Source organism: Zophobas morio, unplaced genomic scaffold, assembly GCF_036711695.1.
Source record: "Zophobas morio isolate AGI-343-1 ecotype UQ-CSIRO unplaced genomic scaffold, CSIRO_AGI_Zmor_V1 ptg000006l, whole genome shotgun sequence".
Taxonomy (NCBI): Eukaryota; Metazoa; Arthropoda; class Insecta; order Coleoptera; family Tenebrionidae; genus Zophobas; species Zophobas morio.
Genome location: NW_026972111.1, coordinates 8,537,588 through 8,562,516, shown reverse-complemented (window position 1 = coordinate 8,562,516; position 24,929 = coordinate 8,537,588). Strand labels below are relative to the sequence as shown.

Genomic DNA, 24,929 nt, shown 5'->3' with positions numbered 1-24,929 from the left:
AAAACATCACTTGTTATATTATCATGGGTACATTATGTCACTGTGGGCTTTATAACTATTAAATTACAATTGGTTATAAGGACTCAATTTTTTTTTTAAATGTCAATTTCATGTGACAGTTCAATAAAGGTACAATTCAAGTTTAAAGATGCACAGCCAACTGCAAACGTGCAACTTTTTGATCAAACCGTTTTGCAGATTTTTTTACCGCACTTTGAATTGTAAATGTAGACTGTAACAAAATTATTGAGATCACACGTGCATAAGTGCAATAACATACATATTGACAACAGTGTTTGCAATGTTGCCAACAATGTATAAATAGCGTTACTTGGGTGATGTAAATTTAGTTCGTCGTTGCACCCGTTTCAGAGCAGTTCGTGGTTATCGACAAATTCATATTTCATTTAACTAAGGTAGATACGTTTTTTATTTTCTAAAATAAAATTAATTGTCAGAAAGTTTTCAAAAAAAAAATCTGTGCCAAGTATTTTTATTTTAGCGTTACGTTAACTTGTAACAGTGAATACACAATTATAGTATACTATATGGACCCAGTTTGGGTTAGGTTGGGTTAATGTTGAGACAAAAATGACGCAAATGCAGACTACTTACACCTCTAAAACTATATTGTCTGAATAACGATGCCATAAAAATCGTTTTCCGTACTATCATCCGACAGACCTCAAAGTCATTTTGCATAAAATTAGAAATTAGAAACAAACGATTTACCATTTTACATTTTGCGTGGTTTTAGAAAAAACTTTGTTGAAGTCTGTCCGGTAAAAATGCACACGTGTTTCCTTTACCTCGGTGTGAATGAGTTCCACTTCGCACAGACCTCTGTCCCTTTGCAACGCTTCTCACTCCGTTTTTGTTACAGGAAGGCTCTAGGGCTGTATTACGTGTCTCGATAGCCCCAGGAACGTCCATTAACAATGCCTAAACCGCCAGCAGCCGATAAGGAGGATCCCGATCCTACCCCATACTTGTTCGTTTCTCTTGAGCAGAAGCGTATTGACCAAACTAAGCCCTATGATGCCAAAAAATCTTGCTGGGTCCCGGACGACAAGGAGGGTTTCTTACTTGGTGAAATCCGAGGAACGAAAGGTGATCTCGTCACCGTTGCGGTCGGCGGTGGAGAGGTAAATTAATTCACGCACAATTTGTCCCCTTATTGCACACACCCCCTACACTCACACTCCCCTAAACCGATCACACATTAAACTATTTTGTGAGAACAGGAGAAACAATTCAAAAAGGATCAAGTTCACCAAGTGAACCCTCCGAAATACGAAAAAGTCGAAGATATGGCCGATTTGACCTATCTGAACGAAGCTGCCGTCTTGCACAACTTGAGGCAGAGATACTACATGAAACTTATTTACGTAAGTGTCGAGAGACGGTTTTAATGCTCTTTTCTTTGCGTACAGGAGAAGAATTTCAAGAAGGAACAAGTAACTCAGGTGAACCCCCCCAAGTACGAAAAATGCGAGGATATGTCCAACTTGACATACCTCAACGACGCTTCCGTATTGCATAATCTCAAGCAAAGATATTATAACCAACTTATTTATGTAAGTCGAGGCCTTCGAGGTCTTGTGCTAACCTTCATCTCTGGGGAACACGGCACACACCGTCCCAGGACCGTTGGACCATCGTTTTCACAAACCAGTACCTTACGTACTTGGTTTTTAGATTAGATCTTGATCCTCTGTACAACAACCGGCACCGACAACGTGCTTGGTCTCTTATCAATGTGTCTAAACTCCCTTATGTACCCACCCAGGAGTCGTACCCGACTCAACCAACCGGCACCAACAACGTGCTTGGTCTATCTATTGTAATTAAGCCCCATTTTTCATACCCCTTTTACTATCTCCAACTAGTTTTGTGTGTAACCCTCTGTAGATTAGCACCAGGAGTGCTAATTTTCTACCTATCTCAGTGTATCGTGTGTAATCCTCCTCAGTATCAGTACCAGGACATTCTGAAAACTGAAAGTTTAAAAACCCGGAGCGCGTCCCTCACAAATCTCATTGTTCGTGTTGTTTTTATAGACTTACTCTGGTCTTTTCTGCGTCGCTATCAACCCCTACAAGCGCTTCCCCGTCTACACGAACCGTTGTGCCAAGTTGTACCGTGGCAAGAGGCGTAATGAAGTGCCACCCCACATCTTCGCCATTTCTGACGGTGCCTACGTTAACATGTTGACTAGTAAGTTATAAAAAACGACTTGCCACGACACAACTAACGCCTCGTTTTCTTTTCCAGACCATGAGAATCAATCTATGTTGATTACGTAAGTACTATCGCTAAAGTTACCTTTATTCGTTACTAATTCCTCAATCAACCCCCAGTGGTGAGTCTGGTGCCGGAAAAACAGAAAACACGAAGAAAGTAATTGCCTACTTCGCCACTGTCGGCGCCTCAACAAAGAAAACTGAAGAGCAGACCAAGAAGGGTAACTTGGAGGATCAAGTCGTCCAAACTAACCCTGTACTTGAAGCCTTCGGTAACGCCAAGACCGTGCGTAATGACAACTCTTCACGTTTCGTAAGTTCGGTCGCACAGGAAAAGAATTAACAACTAAATGGGATTGTTTAGGGTAAATTCATCCGTATCCACTTCGGTCCCACTGGTAAACTGGCCGGTGCCGATATTGAAACTTGTAAGTTTTGCCGTTGACACTTTGAAGTTGTTCTAAATGGTTTGCATGTTTACAGATCTGCTCGAGAAGGCCCGTGTCATCTCTCAACAGCCTCTTGAAAGATCCTACCACATCTTCTACCAAGTCATGTCTGGTGCCGTTAAAGGACTTAAGGGTAAATTTTAAAGCCACTTGCGATATTAATTAATCATTTCAAATATCAAAATCTCTTAAACGTTCTCTTCGTGGTTCTAATTTATTCTCCAATTTAGAAAATTGCTTGCTTTCAAACGACATCTACGAGTATCACTACGTGTCTCAAGGCAAAATTACTATTCCAAATGTCGATGATGCTGAAGAATTGACGTTGACAGATGTAAGTGGGTGAAGGCTCTTAAGCCCCCACGAGCTTTTCTCTTTTTCAGTTTTTCTTCGTACTCACAAGTCGGTTTTAGAGACACCGATTGTATCGGACAAGTTTCATTTGAGACAAACTTTGTCCGCATGTGTAGTAGTATTTAAACCTCCAGTAAAAGAGCGACAAATTCGTTGAGACGTAGTTTGCTCCTTTGTTCCCTAAGGTTAAGAGACCCCAAGGAGGTCGGACAAATACATAGAGACAAATTTGTCCGACCACATCTATGTTTGTATTGTTTTGACTTTTATCCTTTAACCCCCAGAACAATGTTTACTTTCTAACAACATCAGCGAATACTATTTCGTCGCTCAAGGCAAAACTACTATTCCCAATGTCGATGATGCTGAAGAACTTCAAATCACCGACGTAAGTCCCTAACCTTAAAGCCAACCCTCGTCGTGTGACTTGTGTGTGAACGAAAAAACACCTGTAGTGGGAACTAAGGAATTTGTAGTAAAAAACACGTTTCGTTCCCATACAGGTGTATTTTTCTTATTGACTCTTTGTTAACCGCTCACCGAACTTGTATTACTCTGGGAAAAGCTTCGTGCACCTGCAAATTTATCGTTTCTGGCGAATCACAGCAACTCCTAAACTTGAAGCGCAGCTAATATTTTCTTTCCGCTAACCTCCTCGCTTGTTCCACAGAAAACTGCTTGCTTAGCGACAACATTTACGACTACAACAACGTATCCCAGGGTAAAGTTACGATTCCTAACGTCGACGATGCAGAGGAATCAGAACTGACTGATGTAAGTAACGCAAAGAAAAACCCTCTGCACGTGACGTTAAAGTATTCGTTTCGCAAAACCGTCGCTACCGTTAAAAATTAACGTGTTTTTATGTAAACAGCAAGCCTTCGACGTCTTGGGTTTCACCCAAGAAGAGAAGGATAACATCTACAAGATCACAGCCGCCGTAATGCACATGGGTTGCATGAAGTTCAAACAGAGGGGTCGTGAGGAGCAGGCCGAGCCCGACGGTACTACGGTTAGTCTTCGTTTTTCTTGCGAAAGAAACGTTGCAAAAATGAAGGTTGCAGGAAGGTGAGCGCGTCGCTACATTGTTGGGTGTTGAAGCTCCCGCTTTGTACAACGCCTTGTGCAAGCCCAGGATCAAGGTCGGTGCCGAGTTCGTCACCCAGGGCCGTAATGTCAACCAGGTCAACTACTCCGTTGGTGCCATGTCAAAGGCCATGTTTGACAGGTTGTTCAAGTTCCTTGTCAAGAAATGTAACGAAACTCTGGATACCAAACAGAAGAGGCAGCACTTCATTGGTGTACTGGATATCGCCGGTTTCGAAATCTTCGACGTAAGTTTTAAAGAAAACTTGGTTAAAAAGCACTGATATTACACCTCATATTTTGATGAAGGGTGAATCACAACACACACTTTATATTTTATAGCACTCTAGCACTTTCAGGACTGGATGACGAGTTCTGTTTTCACTTTTATTCTAGTTTAACGGCTTTGAGCAGCTTTGCATTAACTTTACTAACGAGAAGCTGCAGCAATTCTTTAACCATCACATGTTCGTTTTGGAACAAGAGGAGTACACCCGTGAGGGAATCACTTGGGCGTTTATCGATTTCGGGATGGATTTGCTTGCTTGCATTGAACTTATCGAAAAGGTTAGCTTAACTCGCTTAGCTCTAGCTTTAGCCTAACGTCTGCATGCAGGGTAAGCTTAGTTTTGCGTTTGGTGTGGTAGGTTTGAGGGTTCCCGGAAATGTCGTTCCACTATGTTAATGTACCTTTTTCCCTCCATCTAGTACAACGGTTTTGAACAGCTGTGTATTAACTTTACCAATGAGAAACTGCAACAATTCTTTAACCATCACATGTTCGTACTCGAGCAAGAAGAGTACAAAATTGAGGGTATCCAATGGACCTTTATTGATTTTGGCATGGATTTGTTAGCCTGTATTGAGTTGATTGAAAAGGTAATTTCAGGCGACGGTTCGACCAAATGAGGTTTGGATTATCGTAGGGTTTTGTTGTACTTTGATCACTGTTGTTCGAGCACTCTGCAGCAGCATCAGCAGCAGCGGAATTGTCTGCTTCTTGTGTAGTATTGTTCCACATGTAGCGGTATTTGTCGATTATTTATGTATGTGTATTATGTAGTTGTGTTGTTGCGATTCCACCCACATAACTGGTGAATTGCTGTGTAGTACGTTGTGTGGCTAATGATTTGTCTCGTTTTGTTACACTTGTGTAGTTCAACGGCTTCGAACAGCTCTGTATCAACTTCACTAATGAAAAGTTGCAACAATTCTTTAACCACCACATGTTCGTACTAGAACAAGAAGAATACCAAAGAGAAGGTATTGAGTGGTCCTTCATTGATTTCGGCATGGACTTGTTAGCCTGTATTGAACTGATTGAAAAGGTAAAAGGAACTGCTGAGGCGATGAAAACAGCATCCCCTCAAAAAATATATCTATTAGAACAGCTTAAAATCGTCCGCGTCTGCTTCATGTAGGTGTCCGAATAGAGCTTCTAATCTTAAAACCTTTAAAGACGAGGTGCTGTAGTTGTAGCTCTCTTTATTATACTAACTTGCAGTATAATGGCTTCAATCAACTGTGCATAAACTACTCGAACGAAAAACTTCAACAATTCTACAATCATCATATGTTCATATTAGAACAAGAAGAGTACGAAAGGGAAGGGATAGCGTGGACCTTTATCGACTTCGGTCTGGATTTGCAACCGTGCATTGACCTAATCGAAAAGGTATCCTCTTCCCTCAAAAAAACCTTTCCTAAAAACACAATAGTCTATGCACAGTTCTTAGCGTAGCTTATTTCGCACCGGCACTCCCAGGTAAAGTAAAATAAAATACCTATTCCGACGTCTCCACGACGAAATGCTAACACAGATTATTCGATATACAGCCTATGGGTATCTTGTCCATCCTTGAAGAAGAGTCTATGTTCCCCAAGGCCACCGATAAGACCTTTGAGGACAAGTTGAACACCAACCACTTGGGCAAATCTCCCAACTACCAGAAGCCCAAACCACCAAAGCCCGGTCAAGTGGCTGCTCACTTCGCCATCGGCCATTATGCCGGCAACGTAAGGAGTAGATCGCTGGGAATTTCGCTTTTATCTAATTGCGGAGTTTAGGTCGGCTACAACATCACTGGCTGGCTTGAGAAGAATAAGGATCCCTTGAACGACACCGTCGTCGATTTGTACAAGAAGGGCTCCAACGCACTCATCGTCGAGATCTTCGCTGACCATCCTGGACAGTCTGGCGGTCCTGATGCTGGTGGCGGCAAGGGTAAAGTCACTCTTTCAATAGTATCATATACACAGTAAACACATTTATGTTTCGTCGTTCTTAAAGAATAGCGAAATACTCTTGAATTAAATCTTTTGCAATCTGATTTAGGTGCCAAGAGAACTAAAGGTTCAGGCTTCCAGACTGTATCAAGTTTATACAGGGTAATTGTCGTCACTGTGAAGCTGATAACATTTACACACAAAAAAAACCGTTGCTAATTGTTGTTGCTCTTGCTTGATGTTGCTATTTGTCTTTTTGTTGTATAGGTCGTGGTAAGAAGGGAGGTGGTTTTGCTACTGTATCCTCAGCCTACAAGGTACGTTTAATTGAACAGCACCTCCATGAAATTTCTAGTCACTTAAACAAAAGACATTTTCCGACGACGGAGTAAATGTTTTTAGATTCACCACCACCAAGATCACTTTGTTAGTTAGTAAATTTGGATTAATTCACCGTATGACCCATTACCTGCACCCATGACTATCACTGTTGTATCCACGAAAAGTCTTCGTAGGAACAACCACATCTCATCCGAACCATTGAATACGTAATGGTGACTTTTACTCGAACACGTTTGTCAAACTAAATCACCTCCACTCAAACCTGGTTATGGTGACGAGATACATTGACGTTTATAACATTTACAAGTAGAAGCTAATTATTATAAAGCACTGCGCCAAAGCTTAACGTAACAATACTAACATGAACTGCCAGCTAAAGAATTTTTGCTGACTTGTGGGGTTCTTTAGGAACAATTGAACAACCTGATGACCACCCTGCGTTCCACCCAACCTCACTTCGTCCGTTGCATCATCCCCAACGAGTTGAAACAACCCGGTCTCATTGACTCCCATCTAGTAATGCACCAGCTGACTTGCAACGGTGTACTTGAAGGTATCCGTATTTGCAGAAAAGGTTTCCCCAACAGGATGGTTTACCCCGACTTCAAACTTCGGTAAGAGTTTATTTGATTTTAAGTTAAAAATACTCGTACAAATAAACCACTTTGGTGCTGTGTAAGTAATAAAGCGAACATCAAAGTGGCTTAAGTTAGATTCCTCTAGTGCTCTAAAAAGATTTAAATATGTTCGTATTATGGTGTAGCTACATGATCTTAGCACCTGCCACTATGGCAGCAGAAAGTGAACCCAAGAACGCAGCCTCGAAATGTCTCGAAGAGATCGGCCTAGACCCAGAATCTTACCGCATAGGACACACCAAGGCAAGGGTTAAATGTTAACCCCTGTCACGTCACAAATGCACGTCGCCCGTTGTTACTTGTTTAATAATACCCCTTTACTCTTTAGTTACAAAATCTTGAACCCGTCTGCCGTCGATAAGGAGTCTGATCCAAAGAAGTCCGCCGGTTTGGTTCTTGAATCCACCGGTCTTGACCCTGACCTTTACCGTTTAGGTCACACCAAGGCATGTTTTCCTTTGTTATTATGTCTTGTATTTTTTCCCTAGTCCGGCGTCAAAAAGTGACCGACGTCCGGTTTTCAGCTGGGTGTCCCTAAACTGGGACCAACAGACACCCCACTAACTCCACTGTGCACTTGTTTTGTTCACTACTAATAGTTCTTGCGATCAAACAGATACAAAATTCTGGCCGCAAGTTCTATTAAAGATGACATGACCCCTGAGAAAGCCAGCCAAATTGTTTTGGAGACTGTGAACCTCGATGCTGAACAGTTCCGTCTCGGTAAAACCAAGGTACTTGTTCGATACGTACATGTACAAATATGGACGCTTCTAGTAGATACTGGCAGCCGTGTAAAAAAGTCGATAACACAGTAGTTCAACGTAGATTTGCTAATCGATAATTTGCAGCATCGCTCCGGACAAAAGATCAAACTCGTAAGATGTTGGGACACCCTCCGTTGTCCATCATCGACGCTTTAGCTTGACTTGTAATCCGGAAAACTCAAGTTTTCTTGGCAACTTTGATCGAAAGTTTAAATCGGACGTTCGTTTCTAGAAAAAAAAAAGCTTCAGCTGTTTGTAAATTATGCTCAAAAAAGTATCACTGCCAAAATTGTAGAAGTAGATAACTCTCTGTCATCTAATGCTGGCTTGATTTACCGCAAACCTCCAAGACTTGCATATTTTCGTGGCTTTAACACTGAAGTTATAAATTCGCTTTTGGAATAATGACGCGTGATGACGTGGCGTCATGTAATTTGCTTGGTTGCGCTTCGGCTCCGCACTAAACGCCCGTTAAGGGAAAACGCTTCGCTTCCAGAGCGTCCATGCCCCGTCTAATATGGTCGCGTTGTATATAGGTCTTCTTCCGCGCCGGTGTCTTGGGTCAGATGGAGGAACTTCGTGACGAACGTCTTGGCAAGATCGTCACCTGGATGCAATCTTGGATCCGTGGTTACTTGTCCAGAAAGGAATTCAAGAAGTTGCAGGAGCAACGCTTGGCCCTCCAAGTGTGCCAGAGAAACTTGCGCAAATACCTCAAGCTCCGCACCTGGCCCTGGTACAAGTTGTGGCAGAAAGTCAAGCCTCTCCTCAACGTCACCCGCATCGAGGATGAGATTGCGGTAAGTTTCGCCATATTTAAGCCGTGTTTATATTACGCATATCATAAATATCGGATTTTACGACTACTTACCTGATGTCCTAAATTTCACGATCTATTTATACGAATTTATCCCTCCTCAATCTGTCAACGTATGAAACATCGCGTACTTTTTTTTAATCTTTCATCGAATCATCTCGTGCCTACGCATTCTATTTTTCCACAAACATGAAAGTTGTACTGACTGCACCAGTCTTAGTCGAGACGCAGCGCGGTGCAGACCCTGAACTGGGCGGGTGTCTTCTGGTTATTTTCATTTGACCGAGCGAATCGAACGAAGTTAACGAATTTTAACAATGGTTGATATCGACCATACGTGCCCTTCTAAGCAAGAGATTTTACAGAAACTGGAAGAAAAAGCTGCCAAGGCACAAGAAGCCTACGAACGCGAAGCCAAAGCCAAGAAAGAATTGGAAGGACTCTACTCCAAACTCTTGGCAGAAAAGACTGACCTTCTCTCCAGTCTTGAGGGAGAAAAGGGATCCCTCTCCGAAATCCAAGAGAAAGCCAACAAACTTTCGGCCCAGAAGAGCGATCTAGAATCACAATTATCCGTAAGTAATGCCGTCTGGAATTTATTCCTGGACTTGATTATTTTCTCAAATATGAAAATATGAGTCTATTTGTTTATGGAATTGGTGAGAAAAGACCACTTCGATATAAATAGTTCTTCCATTTGATGGTGTAAATTGTTTGGATACCTCGCAAAGGTTTATTTTACGACCAAATTATTATTAGATATCAATAGTTTATCTTTGTACATCTGCCAGTTTATTAAATTCTTTAAATGAAAGAATCTTTTCATACCTATCTATAGACGTGCAACCGTTTACTTTCTTCGCTTTCGCACTCTTTGGCTTACGTTCAACTTCTCATGTAGGTGAAGCAATTTATCAAAATTTCTTAATAAGAAAAAAGTGCGAACAACATTTTATTGGATTAGAGCCAGGCTCTAATGATGTTTATCCACCCGTTATTAAATACTCCAATTAATTTAGGAAACCCAAGACCGCCTCAGCCAAGAGGAGGATGCTCGCAACCAACTCATGCAACAGAAGAAGAAACTCGAACAAGAAATCTCCGGATACAAGAAAGACATCGAAGACCTCGAACTCAACGTACAGAAGGCCGAACAAGACAAGGCTACCAAGGACCACCAGATCAGAAACTTGAACGATGAAATCGCCCACCAGGACGAACTCATCAACAAGCTCAACAAGGAGAAGAAACTCTCCGGAGAAAGCAACCAAAAGGTCGCCGAGGAACTCCAAGCCGCCGAAGACAAAGTCAACCACTTGAACAAAGTCAAGGCGAAACTCGAACAGACCCTCGACGAACTCGAGGACTCTCTCGAACGCGAGAAGAAACTTCGCGGTGACGTTGAGAAGTCCAAACGCAAGGTTGAGGGCGACCTCAAGCTCACCCAGGAAGCCGTAGCCGATCTCGAACGCAACAAGAAGGAACTCGAACAGACCATCCAACGCAAAGACAAGGAAATCTCATCTCTCACTGCCAAACTCGAAGACGAACAATCCGTTGTCGGTAAGCTCCAGAAACAGATCAAGGAACTCCAGGCCAGGATCGAGGAACTCGAAGAGGAAGTCGAAGCCGAACGTCAAGCCCGCGCCAAGGCCGAGAAACAACGTGCCGATTTGGCCAGGGAACTCGAAGAATTGGGCGAACGTTTGGAGGAAGCCGGTGGTGCTACCTCTGCCCAGATCGAACTCAACAAGAAACGTGAAGCCGAACTCGCCAAACTAAGAAGGGACTTGGAAGAATCGAACATCCAACACGAAAGCACTCTCGCCAACCTCAGGAAGAAGCACAACGATGCCGTCTCCGAAATGGGTGAACAGATCGACCAACTCAACAAACTTAAGGCCAAGTAAGTACCGCTTTCGCTTCAGCAAGAGCAGAGAAATTAATTCGTCACTATAGGGCTGAAAGAGATCGAGCTAGTATTTTTACCGAGCTTCAGCAAACTCGCAGTGCGGTGGAAGTGATCGGTCGCGAAAAGGTACAAGGGTTCTGAGAACCTTTTGTAGTTTTTGACCCCCACCTGCACTACACCTTTTTTGTTTGTTTCGTTTTGTCACTTTACACGTTTTGTTTCGTCCCCTAGGGCTGAAAAAGAAAAGGCTGCATACTTCGGTGAACTTAACGACCTCCGCGCCTCCGTCGATCATTTGGCTAACGAAAAGGTACTTTGCTGGGTTGAACAAGCGCATTCGCTTTATTTCAGCTAATCGTTAAACTATGCAGCAGCTTCTTTCAGTGTGACCATAATCTTCCGCCCTGTAACAAAAAAATGTGTATAGCTGTACTGTGTCGTTTTTGTGGTTTCTATTAATCTCGAGTGGAGCTTTACGAGCACTTGTTTTAGGCTGCCGTCGAAAAAGTGTCCAAGCAGTTGCAACAGCAACTCAACGACGTCCAGGGCAAACTCGACGAAACCAACCGCACCCTCAACGACTTCGATGCCGCCAAGAAGAAGCTCTCCATCGAAAACTCTGACCTCCTCCGCCAACTCGAAGAAGCCGAATCTCAAGTTTCTCAACTCAGCAAGATCAAGGTCTCCCTCACCACCCAACTGGAAGACACCAAGAGGCTCGCCGACGAAGAAGGTCGCGAACGCGCCACCCTCCTCGGCAAATTCCGCAACTTGGAGCACGATTTGGACAACATCCGTGAACAAGTTGAAGAAGAAGCCGAAGCTAAAGCCGACATCCAGCGCCAACTCAGCAAAGCCAACGCCGAATCCCAACTCTGGCGCCAGAAATACGAATCCGAGGGTATCGCCCGCTCCGAGGAACTCGAGGAAGCCAAGAGGAAACTCCAGGCCCGTCTCGCCGAAGCCGAGGAGACTATCGAGTCCCTCAACCAGAAGGTTGTAGCTCTGGAGAAGACCAAACAGAGGTTGACCACCGAAGTCGAAGATTTGCAAATCGAAGTCGACAGGGCTAACGCCATCGCCAGCGCCGCCGAGAAGAAACAGAAGGCATTCGACAAGATCATTGGAGAATGGAAACTCAAGGTTGATGATTTGGCCGCCGAACTCGACGCCAGCCAGAAGGAATGCCGCAACTACTCCACCGAATTGTTCAGGCTCAAGGGTGCCTACGAAGAGGGACAAGAGCAACTCGAAGCCGTCCGCCGCGAGAACAAGAACTTGGCCGATGAAGTCAAGGATCTCCTCGACCAAATCGGTGAGGGTGGCCGCAACATCCACGAAATCGAGAAGGCCAGGAAACGCTTGGAAGCCGAAAAGGACGAACTCCAAGCCGCTCTGGAAGAAGCCGAAGCCGCTCTGGAACAAGAAGAGAACAAAGTTTTGCGCAGCCAGCTCGAGCTGTCTCAAGTACGCCAAGAAATCGACCGCCGCATCCAAGAGAAGGAAGAGGAATTCGAAAACACCCGCAAGAACCACCAACGCGCCCTCGACTCCATGCAAGCTTCCCTGGAAGCCGAAGCCAAGGGTAAGGCTGAGGCCCTCCGCATGAAGAAGAAGTTGGAAGCCGACATCAACGAGCTCGAAATCGCTTTGGACCACGCCAACAAGGTGAGTGTTTCGTTCGGTGATTAGGAACTAGTGGTCATGGTTTTTGTTTAGGCTAACGCTGAGGCCCAGAAGACCATCAAACGCTACCAGCAACAGCTCAAGGACACCCAGACCGCCCTCGAGGAGGAACAGCGCGCCCGTGACGAAGCCCGCGAACAGCTCGGCATCTCCGAACGTCGCGCCAACGCCCTCCAGAACGAGCTCGAAGAGAGCCGCACTCTTCTCGAACAAGCCGACCGCGCCCGCCGCCAGGCCGAACAGGAACTCGGCGATGCTCACGAACAGCTCAACGACTTGGGAGCCCAGAACTCTTCGCTCTCCGCCGCCAAGAGGAAACTCGAGACCGAACTCCAGACCCTCCACTCCGACCTCGACGAGCTCCTCAACGAGGCCAAGAACTCCGAGGAGAAGGCCAAGAAGGCCATGGTCGATGCCGCTCGCCTCGCCGACGAGCTCCGCGCCGAGCAAGACCACGCCCAGACCCAGGAGAAGCTCCGCAAAGCCCTCGAGACCCAGATCAAGGACTTGCAAGTCCGTCTCGACGAAGCCGAGGCTAACGCCCTCAAAGGAGGCAAGAAACTCATCCAGAAACTCGAACAGCGCGTGAGGGAGTTGGAGAACGAGTTGGACGGCGAACAGAGGAGACACGCCGACGCCCAGAAGAACTTGAGGAAATCCGAGCGCCGCATCAAGGAACTGAGCTTCCAGGCCGAGGAGGACCGCAAGAACCACGAGCGCATGCAGGATCTCGTCGACAAGTTGCAGCAGAAGATCAAGACCTACAAGAGGCAGATCGAAGAGGCTGAAGAGATCGCCGCATTGAACTTGGCCAAATTCCGCAAGGCACAGCAGGAGCTGGAGGAAGCCGAAGAACGCGCCGACCTCGCCGAGCAGGCTATTGCCAAATTCCGCGCGAAGGGACGTGGGGGATCCGCAGCCAGGGGAGGCAGCCCAGCGGTAAGTTCGACTCATTATCGTCAAAGTTCCGTCTCGAAAGTGCGACTCGCGTCGCAATTCCGGGACCGTTGAATCATTTCTCTCATGCTGAATATCTCTTATAGCCGGGAGCAAACAAACCTCGTTTGCCTATTGCGTTGGAGTAACTCGACTCTTGTAAGTGAGGGTTCCCCGCATTAGAACTCCTCGTGTTTAGCAACGCACTTTTTAAAGTGTTTATTTCCCCCAAAAATCTAATTTGTAAACGCGTATTTGTCCACCTAATAATTGTCATGTCTTGTCCCGTTTTGATTTTTTGTTTTTGGCGATTTGGAAGCATTGGTGGTGATGGTGTTTTTGCTTTCAGCCCCCGACACGGCGCCCCCAGTTAGCTGACGGACTTACCTTCCCACCACGATTCGACCTGGCTCCTGAAAACGACTTCTAAATTTTATTTTTTAAGCGCTGTGTTAAATTTTACGAACTTTACGCGGAACAAGATCGAATCCGCTTTTTAATTTATTACAACATTCATTTTTCTTTTATTTTTTATTTTTTGTTTTCACAATTTAGGATTGTATTTTGAATGATTCCGTTGTTCATTATGCATACGAGATAGGGGAATTCTAAGGGACACAGAGACACGTACTTCCATCAACAGCCCTTACAGTCTCCGAGTTCTCAGTGCCATCTTTAATTTTATATTAGGTTCTCAAAAATGTATTGTATGTGTGACATGTATGGCTTAAGGCACCAATAAACAAGTTATATCGTTATGTATTTGTTTACGATTGTTCTTTTGCGTTCTCCTTCCATACATATCCGTTTACAACTTCTGTATTTATTTCGATGTCATTGTTAATTATTATTTATTGTAATATAAACAGATTCTATTGAATATCTAGTTTTATTCTCTCCCCTTTTTTACAACATATAAAAAGTCTACAATAAAAAGAATCACAAAGATTTGAAAGGCTTAAGAGGTCTCGGTGGTTCCGCATTGGGATCAGTCTTGATGAGCTGCCTAAATTGCCCTTTCACTAACTCAATCTGGGAACTCAGTTTCCACTCGATCCCAAAATCGGCACAAGTCTTCAAAAAAGTTGGATATAAGTATTCCAAGAGTCCGTGATCGATGGTCGGAAAGAGGTGATGAAGAGCATGGTCCCCAAAATTAGTCAAGACCAAAAAATGGGATCCTGTTATGTCTTTACGGTCCATCACAGCGTCCAGCTGATGTATTCCCCAGTCCATTTCGTGTTTCGGCCTAGAAATTTTGAAATAGTCACAGATCCCATTTCCTTTTAAATCCCTACCTTGGAGTGTCCCCATCATGAAATATGTCCGGATGGTGATGGGCTGCGTTCAATCCCACAGCCCCAAAGTGCAAGCTCCCGGTAAACTGTATGAACCCGAACATCGTCAAAGGGAAGATCACCTCGCCAGAAACCACCACCATAAGTCCCAAAACCGAGAACGCTAGAAAAATGACGGGGGAGTACTTCTTTTCTTTCAGAAACAGCGAGATGATGCTGCGGGATCGAATTTTAAACAATTTTCGACGACTTTTATGGCAAATTACCTCCTGATGAAGGAACCTAAGAAGAGAAACAGATAGACCCCCGGCGAAATGACGATGTGGAGGAACCGCAGAAGTCCGTGCTTGTTCCCCGGTAAGTATTGCAGGAACGGCTCCAGCGCAGAAATTTCCAGATCGTTTATGGTATTGGTATGCAAATGATGACTGAGTGCGTGACTGATCCTCCACTCTCTGTAAGCGAAAACAGGTGTGTCGGCTCAGATAATTTTAAACATGAACTAATTTCGCTTTCGCGGAGATATTTTCGGCGTGTTTGCTATTCCAGTTGGAGATTCCAGGATTTACCTTTGTACTCGGCGTGATTTAGTGCCTCTGCACTGCACACAGGCGTTAATGTTTCCACGAAACGCAAATTTAAAATTTATCAAAAGCTTGACCGTGAACTTGCTTTTGGCCGCGGAAATTGCGTTCGTGATGACAGATAAGAGTAGGTAAATTTGAGAAAACGTGTTAAATAAGATGTGTAACGATTTTTGGCACTGTATGGCAGTAATTTGTTAACATATTATGTGTTTAGCGCTGGATGTGAGGTCTGGCGGCTCTAAATTGACCATTTGTTTTCTTGACAGTTGGAACACAATAATGTGGGAATGAAAGCGATGTTTACAAACATTCGGGTTTTCCACAAAGCGATTTATTTCAAGTTGTTCGGTTTTTTGATAAGTTTCATTCAAGTTTTCGGAGTATGGTTGGAAATGAAAACTGAAAATAGAAGTGAGTGCTGTCCGGAAATACCCCAATCTTCTGAAGCTTTTTCTGTAGACGGCCACATGTGCTTTTTACGTCAGTAATGTTTGATAGTGCAACTCGAGATTTTACCAAGAACAACACCGTTAAAATGATGCAGTCGTATAAAATAGCTTTACGATGTGCATATGAGCTTTGCAATTACTTTTTATGACATGATTGCTCATAAGTAAACGTTCACAAATACAGGTAATGTATATTTGAGCGTCTTTAAATTTCATTTTGACTACCGGAATCTTTGAGAGTAGTAAGTACATAAACAAGCACTTTAAACACTTGAAAATTTAAAGCGTTCAAACAGAAATTTTCAAATATAATTGTCAACAAATTCATAAATAATGTCAGGGAAGTGATTTATGAAACCGTTGAACAGATGTTTTGTTCAATAAAAGTTTCGATTAATCTCGATCAATTTTTTCGACGAAATCGATTTATCTTGTGTTTATGGGTCAGACGAGACCTGCACAGAACTCTGAAGTTAAAAATGGTTCAATAGGCAAAAATATTTCTAATAGTGACATTTTAGTCTAAAAAGTTGCTCAAACTGTACTCTAAGGGTTATGAAACGTCCAGGCCACGGACCCTGTTTACAATACTTCCTTAATCTACGCTCTGGAAATAAAAAATAGTGTAAGTGTAGTTCTCAAAATTCATTATTCCTCTGTTTTTGACGCAATTTTCAATTTACTTGCGGGATATATTTAGCTTTTCCCCATTTTTAAGTGAAAATTAACTTTAAATAAAGTCTGCTTATTAGCATTGGCACGATTAACTCAACAATCGTTTCTTCGGGCAATAAAATTGTTTAGTTACAAATATTTCACCAAAATGATCAAATTTGCGTTTAAAACATTATCCCCAAAAGTTCAAACTCTTTTTTTATATCGAATCAGAGGGACGTCAGAGTGGCGTTGATCCCTAAAATGAAAAGAAGACCTCCCAAAGAGGTTAAATCATACCGCCTATTAGTCTTACCTCCTTTTTCTTAAAAACCATGGAGAAAATTGTTGACAATTATATTAAAGAAGGAGATCTGAAGAAAACCTCTCTATATGGAAACCAGTTTGCCTACTAGCCAGGCCATTGACTATCTATTAACGGTTTACGTATGTGGGGAAAGAAGTGGCCCTGGGAATATTCATTGAGGTAAAAGATGCATTTTAATAATTTAAAATGAAAAAAAATCGAAAGCAAGAATTAAAAAATACGGAAAATTGAAAAATAGAAATATCAACGAACTGAAAAATCGAAACATCGAAAAAACTGGAAAGTTGAAAAATCAAAAAGCTGAAAAGCTAAAAATCTGAAAAATGGAGAAATCGAAAAATCGAAAAATTGAGAATTCGGAATAGATAATTTTGATCTATCGAAAAGTTAAAAACTTAAAAAAATCGATAAATCGATAAATTGAAAAATTGAAAAGTCGAAAAAATGAGAAGTCAAGCAATCAAAAATCGAAAAACCTAGAAATTAAATAATAAAACGATCGAAATATCGAAATTTTGATAAATCAAAAAATTAAAAATTTTAAAAATCGAAAAATCTAAAACCGAAACGCCGAAAAATCGAAAGACCGAGACATCAAAACATCAAAAAACTGAAAAATTGAAAATTTGAAAATTCGAAAAATTGCAAGAAACAGAAATTTTGAAGAATTGAAAAATAGAAAAACTGAAAAATCGAGAAATCAAAAAATTGAAACATCGGAATATCGATAAATCGAGAAATTGAGAAAAGAAAACATTTTAAATATCAAAAAACCGACATATTTAAAAATCGAAAAGGCAAAAAATCCAAAGATCGAGCCATCGAAACAGCAAAAAATCGAAAAATTGATAAATCCAGAAACTGAAAAGTTTACAAACTTGAAATACTGAAAAATTGGGAAATTGAAAGTTTGAAAATTCCAGGTATCTGAAAATCCAAAAATTGTAGAAAATTTTTAAAAACCGAAAAAACGAGATGTCAAGAACTTGCAACTAAAAAATCATAAAATCGAAAAACTGAAAAACAAAAATTTTAAAATTCGAAAAATTGAAAATTAAAAATTTACAAAAAATATCGAATAAGAAATCGAGAAATTGAAAAAAATCAAAAAGTCCAGAAGTCGAAAAAGCAAAAAATTGAAAAATCGAAAATTAAAAATTTAAAAATTAAAAAAAAGTTGTCAATAATCGAAAAATTAAAAAAAATACAAATCGAAAAAACGAGAAACTGAACAATCAAAAAATCGAAACATCGAAATCTCGAAAAATCGAGAAACCAAAAATTTGAAAATTCGAAAAATCAAACATTTTAAAAACCGAAAAATCGAAAGATCAGAAAATTAAAAAATATAAAATTAAAAATTCTAAAAATAAAATAATAGAAAAATTGGGAAATCGAGAAATCGAAAAATAGAAAAATAGATAGGTACATGAAAAAATCTAAAAATTGAAAAATCTAAAAGTTAAAATTTGAGAAACGAAAAAATCGAAAAGTCGAAAACCGGAAAATGGAAGAATCGTAACACTGAGAAAATCCAAAACTAAAATATAGAAAAATCGAAAACCTCTAAGAAAAATTGAAGAAGGAAAATGGAAAAATCCCAAAACTGAAACATTGGAAAATCGAAAAATAGAGAAATCGAAGTCGAAACATTTGAAAAATAAAAAACCTGCAAAATCCAAAAAATAAAAAAACGAAAAATTGAAGAATTAAAAAACTGAAAAATCGGAAAAGCAAAAAATCGAGAAATCAAACTAGGCCAAAATCGAAAAATCGAAAAGTTAAAAATTCGAAAATTCAAAAATTTAACAATAAAAAAAGTCGATAACCCAAAAATCAAAAAACTAACAAATTGAAAAATCCAGAAATTAAATAATCAAAAAATCGAAACACGGAAATGTCGATGAATCGAGAAATCGAAAAATTAAACATTTTAAAAACCGAAAAACCTAAAACCTGAAAATCGAAATGGCGAATGATCCAGAAAAAGAACCATCAAAAAACTGAAAAACCTAAAATTTAAAAATGCAAAAAATAAAAAAAATAGAAATACTTACCGAAGAAGAAATGAAAAACCGAAAAAGCGAGAAATCCAAAAAACTAAAATTTTAAAAATTGAAAAATCAAAATCCATCGAAAAATTGAGAAAGGAAAAAATATATAGAAACATCAAAAAATCGAAAAACTGAACAATCGAAAAATTAAAATTTGAGAAACAAAAATATCAAAAGTCGAAATATTAAAAAATTGAAGAACCGAAATACTACCCAAAACTGAAACATTGAAAAATGGAGGCAAAATTGAATAATGGAAAAATGAAAGAAAAACTAAAGCATCGAAAAACTAGGAAATCGAAAAATTGAAAATTTAGAAATCGATGTCGGAAAATCGGAGTCCAAAAATTGAAAATTGAAAATATCGAATAATCAAAAATCTGAAAAATCGAACAATTGAAAAACCGAAAAATCGAAGAATCGAGAAATTGAGAAACTGAAAAACTGAAATTTTAGAAGCGTCAAAAGTTGATACCTTAAAAAATCAAAAAAATTAAAAATCGAACAATCAAAAATTTCGAAAAACTGAAAAAACCAGAAATTGAGAAGTTCCCAAAATTGAAATGTTGAAAAATTAGGAAATCCAACACTTGAAAAATTATCTAATTTAAAAAAAATTAAAACAAAATAATCGTAAGTTCGAAAAACTGAAAAATCGTAAAAACGAAAAATCGAAAAATCAAAACGTTGAAAAATCGAAAAAGCAAAAACTTAGAAATCGAAATAGGCCAAAATCACATTGAACTCGAGGTATCGAAACTTCAAGCATTTTAAAAACCAAAAAATTAAAATATCGAAAAACTGAGAAATAGAGAAACAAAAAAATCTGAAAATTAAAAATTAAAGTGGAAGAATCGAAAAATTGAAAACAACCCAAAACTGAAATACCGAAAAATCTCAAAATTGAAGAACAATTGAAAAAAGGAAAAATAGAAAAATCCCAAAACTGAAGCATCGAAAAATTGAAAATTTGAGAAATTGAAGTCACACAATCAAAGTAGAAAAATCGAAAATTTAAAATATCGAAAAATCAAAAATTCGAAAAATTGAAAAATTGAACAATTGAAAAACTAAAAATCACAACATTGAAAAGTCGAGAAATCGAGAAATGGGAAAAATAAAAAATCAATTAGTTGAGAAATTGAAAAACTGAAAATTTAGAAACGTCAAAAATTGATGCATTGAAAAATCGAGAAATTGATAAATTAAAAAATCGGACATTAAAATCTGGATATATCGAGAAATCGAAAAATTGAAAAAACGAAAAATCAAAAAATACAAAAATTAAAAAATAAAAAATTGAAAAATCGGAATATACAAAATTTTCAAAAATGAAAAATTAAAATATCAAAAAATTGAGAAATAGAGAGACAAACACAAAAAAAGATCTGAAAGTAAAAAATTTGAGAAACAAAAAAATCGAAAAACCTTAAAAATCCAAAAATTCAAGAGTTGAAAAACTGAAAAAGCGAAATAGGAAAGTCGAGATATCGAGAAATGGAAAAAATAAAAAAATCGGTTAATCTAAACAATGAGAAATTCAAATGTTCAAAAACGCCAAAAATTGTCACATTGAAAAATCGAAAAACTGAAGAGTGGGAAAGTGGAAAAATCGTGAGACTGGAAAGTGAAGAATTTAAAAATTCGAAAAATTAAAAAATAAAAAATCGATAACCGAAAAGTCAGAAAATTGACAAACAGAAAAATCGTGAAATTGAACAACCAAGAAATCTAAAACCCAAGTCGAAAAATCGAAAGATCGAGAAAATGAACCATCAAAAAACTGAAAAATCGAAAATTTCAAAATTCGAAAAATTAAGAAACAGAAAAATCAAGAAATCGAGAAATCAAAAAATCTAAAACTTTAAAAATTGAGAAATAGAGAAATAGAAACACCAAAAAATGTAAAAATTGGAAAATAGAAAAGCTGAAAAAACCCAAAACTGAAATGTCAAAAAATCGAAAAATGGAAGAAAAACTGAAGAAGGGAAAAATAGAAAAATTCCAAAACTGAAGCATCAAAAATTGAGAATTCGAAAAATGGAAAAATCGAGATCTCGAATTCGAAAATTCGAAAAATCAAAAACCTGGAAAATTGAAGAATTGAAAAATTAGAAAATCGAAATACTGAAGTCGAGGAATAGGAAAAATCAAAAATCTATTAATCCAGAAATTCAGAAATTGCAAAAGTAAAAATTCAGAAGCTTCAAAAATTGTTTCATTGAACAATCGAAAGATTTAATCGAAAAACTGACAAGCGGAAAAATGAAAAAATCGAAAAACTGAAAACATCGGGAATTGATAAATCGAAGAATGAATAAATCAGGAAATCCAAAATTAGAAGAATCGAAAATTGAAGACTAAAAAAATATTGGATAATGCCTGTAGGAGATTACCAGATAAATTTCAATTAACGATTTACCATATTTCCGATAACTTTAAGACCTTTGTAAGACTTCAAAGTATTCGATTTGGCAATTTTAAAGTTAAATTGTAAAATTTTGTTATGCGATTTAGATTTTTTTCCCCAAAATCTGGTAAAGGTAAAACTCAACACGTACGTCATTCTTGTTGGTGGAGATGAAGAGACAAATTTTGATTAGCGTTTTACCACCTACCTGATATTCTTAACATACCTACATACAAAGTTTGACAACAGTCGGTTCAGTATTTTCTGAGATATAATAAAAATCCGGACAGATGAGACGGCAGACAGACAGACAGACGGATAGGCAGACGCTCGGAAAGTAAAAATTGTCAAATAAATTTCCGTCGTCTTCACTGGTGGATTTATATCATTGACATACTGTGTTTTCAAAAAAATATAGTGCCATTTTTATAAGCAAGTAATATATAAACTTTTATAAAGGTTTTTCATAGCTTTCGTTCTCTCTTTCTTTCTTTCTGTATTTATTAACGTAAAAATAAATTTGATTTTTTCAGCAACACTTCAAAAAACAAGCAGAATGAGAGATTTTTGGGTACATTGCGACATTTTTGAAAATTTCTGAAACATACAAAAACCTAAATATGTTGTTGTCGATTCTTGTGGAAAGTCATGCTCGAAAATCATCTTGCACCATTAAAACTTGAATCATTTATGCTTAGTTAAACCAGCGATTACATCTTTTGCCAAATTATTACGAAAATATGTTTATCATACATTTGTCACGAGGAAAATTGCCAAAATGTGCAAAATTTGCAGGAATAGTTTTAGATTTTTTAGAATATTCCTATGTAAGTAAAATTACACCTATACAGAAAAGGTTTAAATTCAAGATATTTAAAAAGTTTTGTGGTCTAATTTTCTTCGTTACGCAGGTATTTTTCTAATATTGCTCCAACATACTACAGGTTTTAGTGTTGTGTAACACTAAAACCTTGAACGAAATTACACATTTAGAGGCTTCATTAGGTACATTCCTATAGCATTAATCAGTGCGAATGATTTTTCACATTTATTATATTTTTTTTAATTATAACTACGGTACATTAATCTTATTAAAAAAATAAACCGCCTGCCTTAGCTAAAGTGTACCGTAAAATATTTGTTCCGAACTTAATAAATTTAATTATTTAAGGAAAATGTGTATGTATACTTACGAATAATCCATTAACGTAAAATTGAAATAATACATCCTAATATTATCTTTTTGGTGGAAAAAATTATGTGCTGCAATACACGTTAGACTCAAGAAAATCCCAGACAGCATCCCACAAGTGAAACTCTTCCAAATCACAGCTAAAAGTGCTAAACCTATATAACTAGCAACCAACAAATCGGCAATCGTTTTAGAGCGATCTGCTGGTCTTTTTGGAATCTCCGCCAATTTTTTGGTAATATTAGTTTTCAACTTTCTGTAGAAGCCATCATTTTTAAACGTGAAGGGTGAATTCCGGGGACTCTTAGCATCCCTGATATAAAATTTGTTGAGCATATTTTCCGGAGCTACCGTTAAATGATGTGTTTCGAAGGCCTCTGTAATATCAGTGCCCTAAAACATAGCGTCATTTTTATTTTTTACTATTGTTATTTTTTTAAAGTACCTTGGTCAGTTCCAACCACTCCGGTCCTCCAGGATGCCTCTCGATAAAGTCAGTCAGCTCGTACAACTTATCGTGAATCCTCCACAGCCCTTCCGCCCCATCGTCGGCCCTTTTCCCCGCCAGCCATCGCAGGCCTGTCCTTAAAGGGTCATCTCGTAGACTCGGATAGTTGATACCCAGACTAGATTTAAATTTCGTCGCTTTCACAGTCATCTTCTTCTAAAATTATGGCATTGAATCATCCAAGACGAACAGAGGATTGCACAAGTCTGAAATTATTTTTACCAAGTTATTATTCATGTTTTTCAAAGTGCGTTTGTGCGTTTAATCAACTATAAACAATTAGAAAGTGCTTCATCAGCGCTGAAAGGTCGACTTTATTTTTATCAAAGCGAATTTTATTTTGTTATGATGAGAATGTGACAACGGTTTTGTGGGATTTAGAGCGTGGAAAAAATATGTGGAGGACACGTCTGGTCGGGCCTCCCACGAGATTGTAACCAGAAATATGTGTGTTTTTATTATTTTGTGTAAATTGAATCGGGTTTTGTAGACGGCGAAACTTGTTTGTACCTGATTTGGAAAATTCACATGGAATTGTCAAGATCAACAATGAAATAATTACAAATTAAAATTAAAGTCAATGGACACAATGACACCATTTCAAATTAAGTTAATCCTCAAACTTGTCTTTTTTTACACATTATAATGAGCTCATTCATAAAAAGCTGAAATTCATTATGATAATTTCGGACGCAATATTTCCAAAACAATCCAATCATGAAACAATAACGATACAATAGTACAATAAATTAATCCTTATCTAATATGAAAGGATCAATCTAGGTATGTTAAACGAATCAGAATAATTCATAACAAAAAAAAATCAAAATTATTCCTTGCTACCAACCTAAACATATTAGTATATCATCCTACAGCTCTAAAAAAAAGAATAAAATTTTCATCTGCCAAAATAAATAATAATCAGAATAGATTCGTTTGTGTGAAACTGACTGCGAATTGGATTATTCACACGAAGAAAGATGCCCCGCCCACCCACCCAAACTCCGCCTTAATATAGCAGTCTTTAGCGTTGAAAGTAAGGGCAGAATAATAAACTTCAGGGAGACATTAGAGTTTTAAATTAGAGAAAAACAGAAATTGTCTAATAAAACAGCCTCACCTTTGTTAAAAAGATTACGAAAACTATTAGCAAAATCGATCTATTTCCATGACGTCAATAGAAACGCATTTAAATTTACATTAACTTGTTTCAGGTGTTTGTCAGTTAGTGTACATATTTATCACTCTGGCGGATTATAATTTTTAATTACTTATACGCCGTTTAAAACCGACACTTAAACCTTGTCAACAACATAACGTAAATTTTAATTAACTCTGACAAGACTTTTGCAGTAAATTTAAATAAACGCAATAGTTTTTCCTTTAGCAAAGTTGTAAAAGGGAAAGTTGTAAAGAATTCAAAAAGGCTTCCAAAACCACTTTACCTTGTTTCTATCTTAATTCAGTTCTTAAAAAAGTCAAGAATAAGAGGTTTATTAGCTAGTTACTGTCAGATACTGTCAGGCAATAAAAAATTGTCGTATTGGGTGTTAGTCACATTAAAATAAATAAATACTTGGAGAAATAATTTCACTTTGACACAATTACATACGTATTTATTAATTATCAAACATACCGGGTGTCCCAGCGTACCCGTTCCACTCAAATATCTCAATTATATTTTAAAACATCAAAATTTGAAATTTGTATGTTCAATATATGTAATACAATCTATTAAATGAGTAGACCATTGGCATCGAATTAGCTGCAGTTTCCTCGGAAATGACACAAACTTTTTTTCTAGACCTAAAATAGTACAGTTTGTAGTACAATAAAAGAGAGTATTTTTTCTCTTTTCAATTATATCTGACTCGGTATAACAGTATTCATCAAGAAGCTTTAAAAATATTGTAAACGAACTTCCTGTGTTATTAGTACTTACTAGAAGATGTTCCATTCGTCGTGAGAGAAAGAATGTATTTTTAGAAAGATG

At 38.6% G+C, this 24,929-nt stretch overlaps 2 protein-coding genes across 24 annotated transcripts in view; one reads left to right on the top strand and one right to left on the bottom strand.

Annotated features, from left to right (window-relative positions):
- Positions 1–865: 865 nt before the first annotated feature.
- On the top strand, positions 866–14,214 carry Mhc (Myosin heavy chain). Of its 21 annotated transcripts, XM_064048184.1 has the most exons (24): positions 866–1,145; positions 1,434–1,577; positions 2,061–2,217; positions 2,275–2,302; positions 2,361–2,556; positions 2,608–2,671; positions 2,727–2,825; positions 2,923–3,026; positions 3,921–4,058; positions 4,111–4,380; positions 4,841–5,011; positions 5,969–6,148; positions 6,200–6,356; positions 6,468–6,520; positions 7,109–7,314; positions 7,667–7,784; positions 8,642–8,905; positions 9,288–9,497; positions 9,942–10,828; positions 11,066–11,144; positions 11,327–12,502; positions 12,554–13,459; positions 13,564–13,615; positions 13,806–13,898. In XM_064048184.1, the coding sequence occupies exons 1-23, from the start codon at positions 939–941 to the stop codon at positions 13,603–13,605; spliced, it is 5,856 nt and encodes a 1,951-aa protein (XP_063904254.1). In that variant the 5' UTR covers positions 866–938; the 3' UTR covers positions 13,606–13,615; positions 13,806–13,898. The 21 variants fall into 21 exon arrangements, with proteins under 21 accessions (XP_063904254.1, XP_063904248.1, XP_063904245.1 ...); XM_064048178.1 differs by lacking the exons at positions 2,923–3,026; positions 4,841–5,011; positions 6,468–6,520; positions 13,564–13,615 and adding exons at positions 3,331–3,434; positions 5,290–5,460; positions 6,626–6,675 and having other exon boundaries at positions 13,806–14,214; XM_064048175.1 differs by lacking the exons at positions 2,923–3,026; positions 6,468–6,520; positions 13,564–13,615 and adding exons at positions 3,331–3,434; positions 6,626–6,675 and having other exon boundaries at positions 13,806–14,214.
- A 112-nt stretch (positions 14,215–14,326) lies between these two features.
- Positions 14,327–24,929, bottom strand: part of LOC135123492 (cytochrome b5-related protein-like) — a 37,146-nt gene continuing 26,543 nt past the window's right edge. For all 3 annotated transcript variants that reach the window (XM_064048188.1, XM_064048190.1, XM_064048189.1), the window contains exons 2-6: positions 22,874–23,142; positions 22,430–22,821; positions 15,021–15,209; positions 14,755–14,970; positions 14,327–14,705 (exon numbers count right to left, since the gene is read on the bottom strand). In XM_064048188.1, the coding sequence (XP_063904258.1) occupies positions 14,396–14,705; positions 14,755–14,970; positions 15,021–15,209; positions 22,430–22,821; positions 22,874–23,086 (1,320 nt within the window). In that variant the 5' untranslated portion in view covers positions 23,087–23,142 and the 3' untranslated portion in view covers positions 14,327–14,395. The remainder of the gene's footprint in view (positions 14,706–14,754; positions 14,971–15,020; positions 15,210–22,429; positions 22,822–22,873; positions 23,143–24,929) is intronic.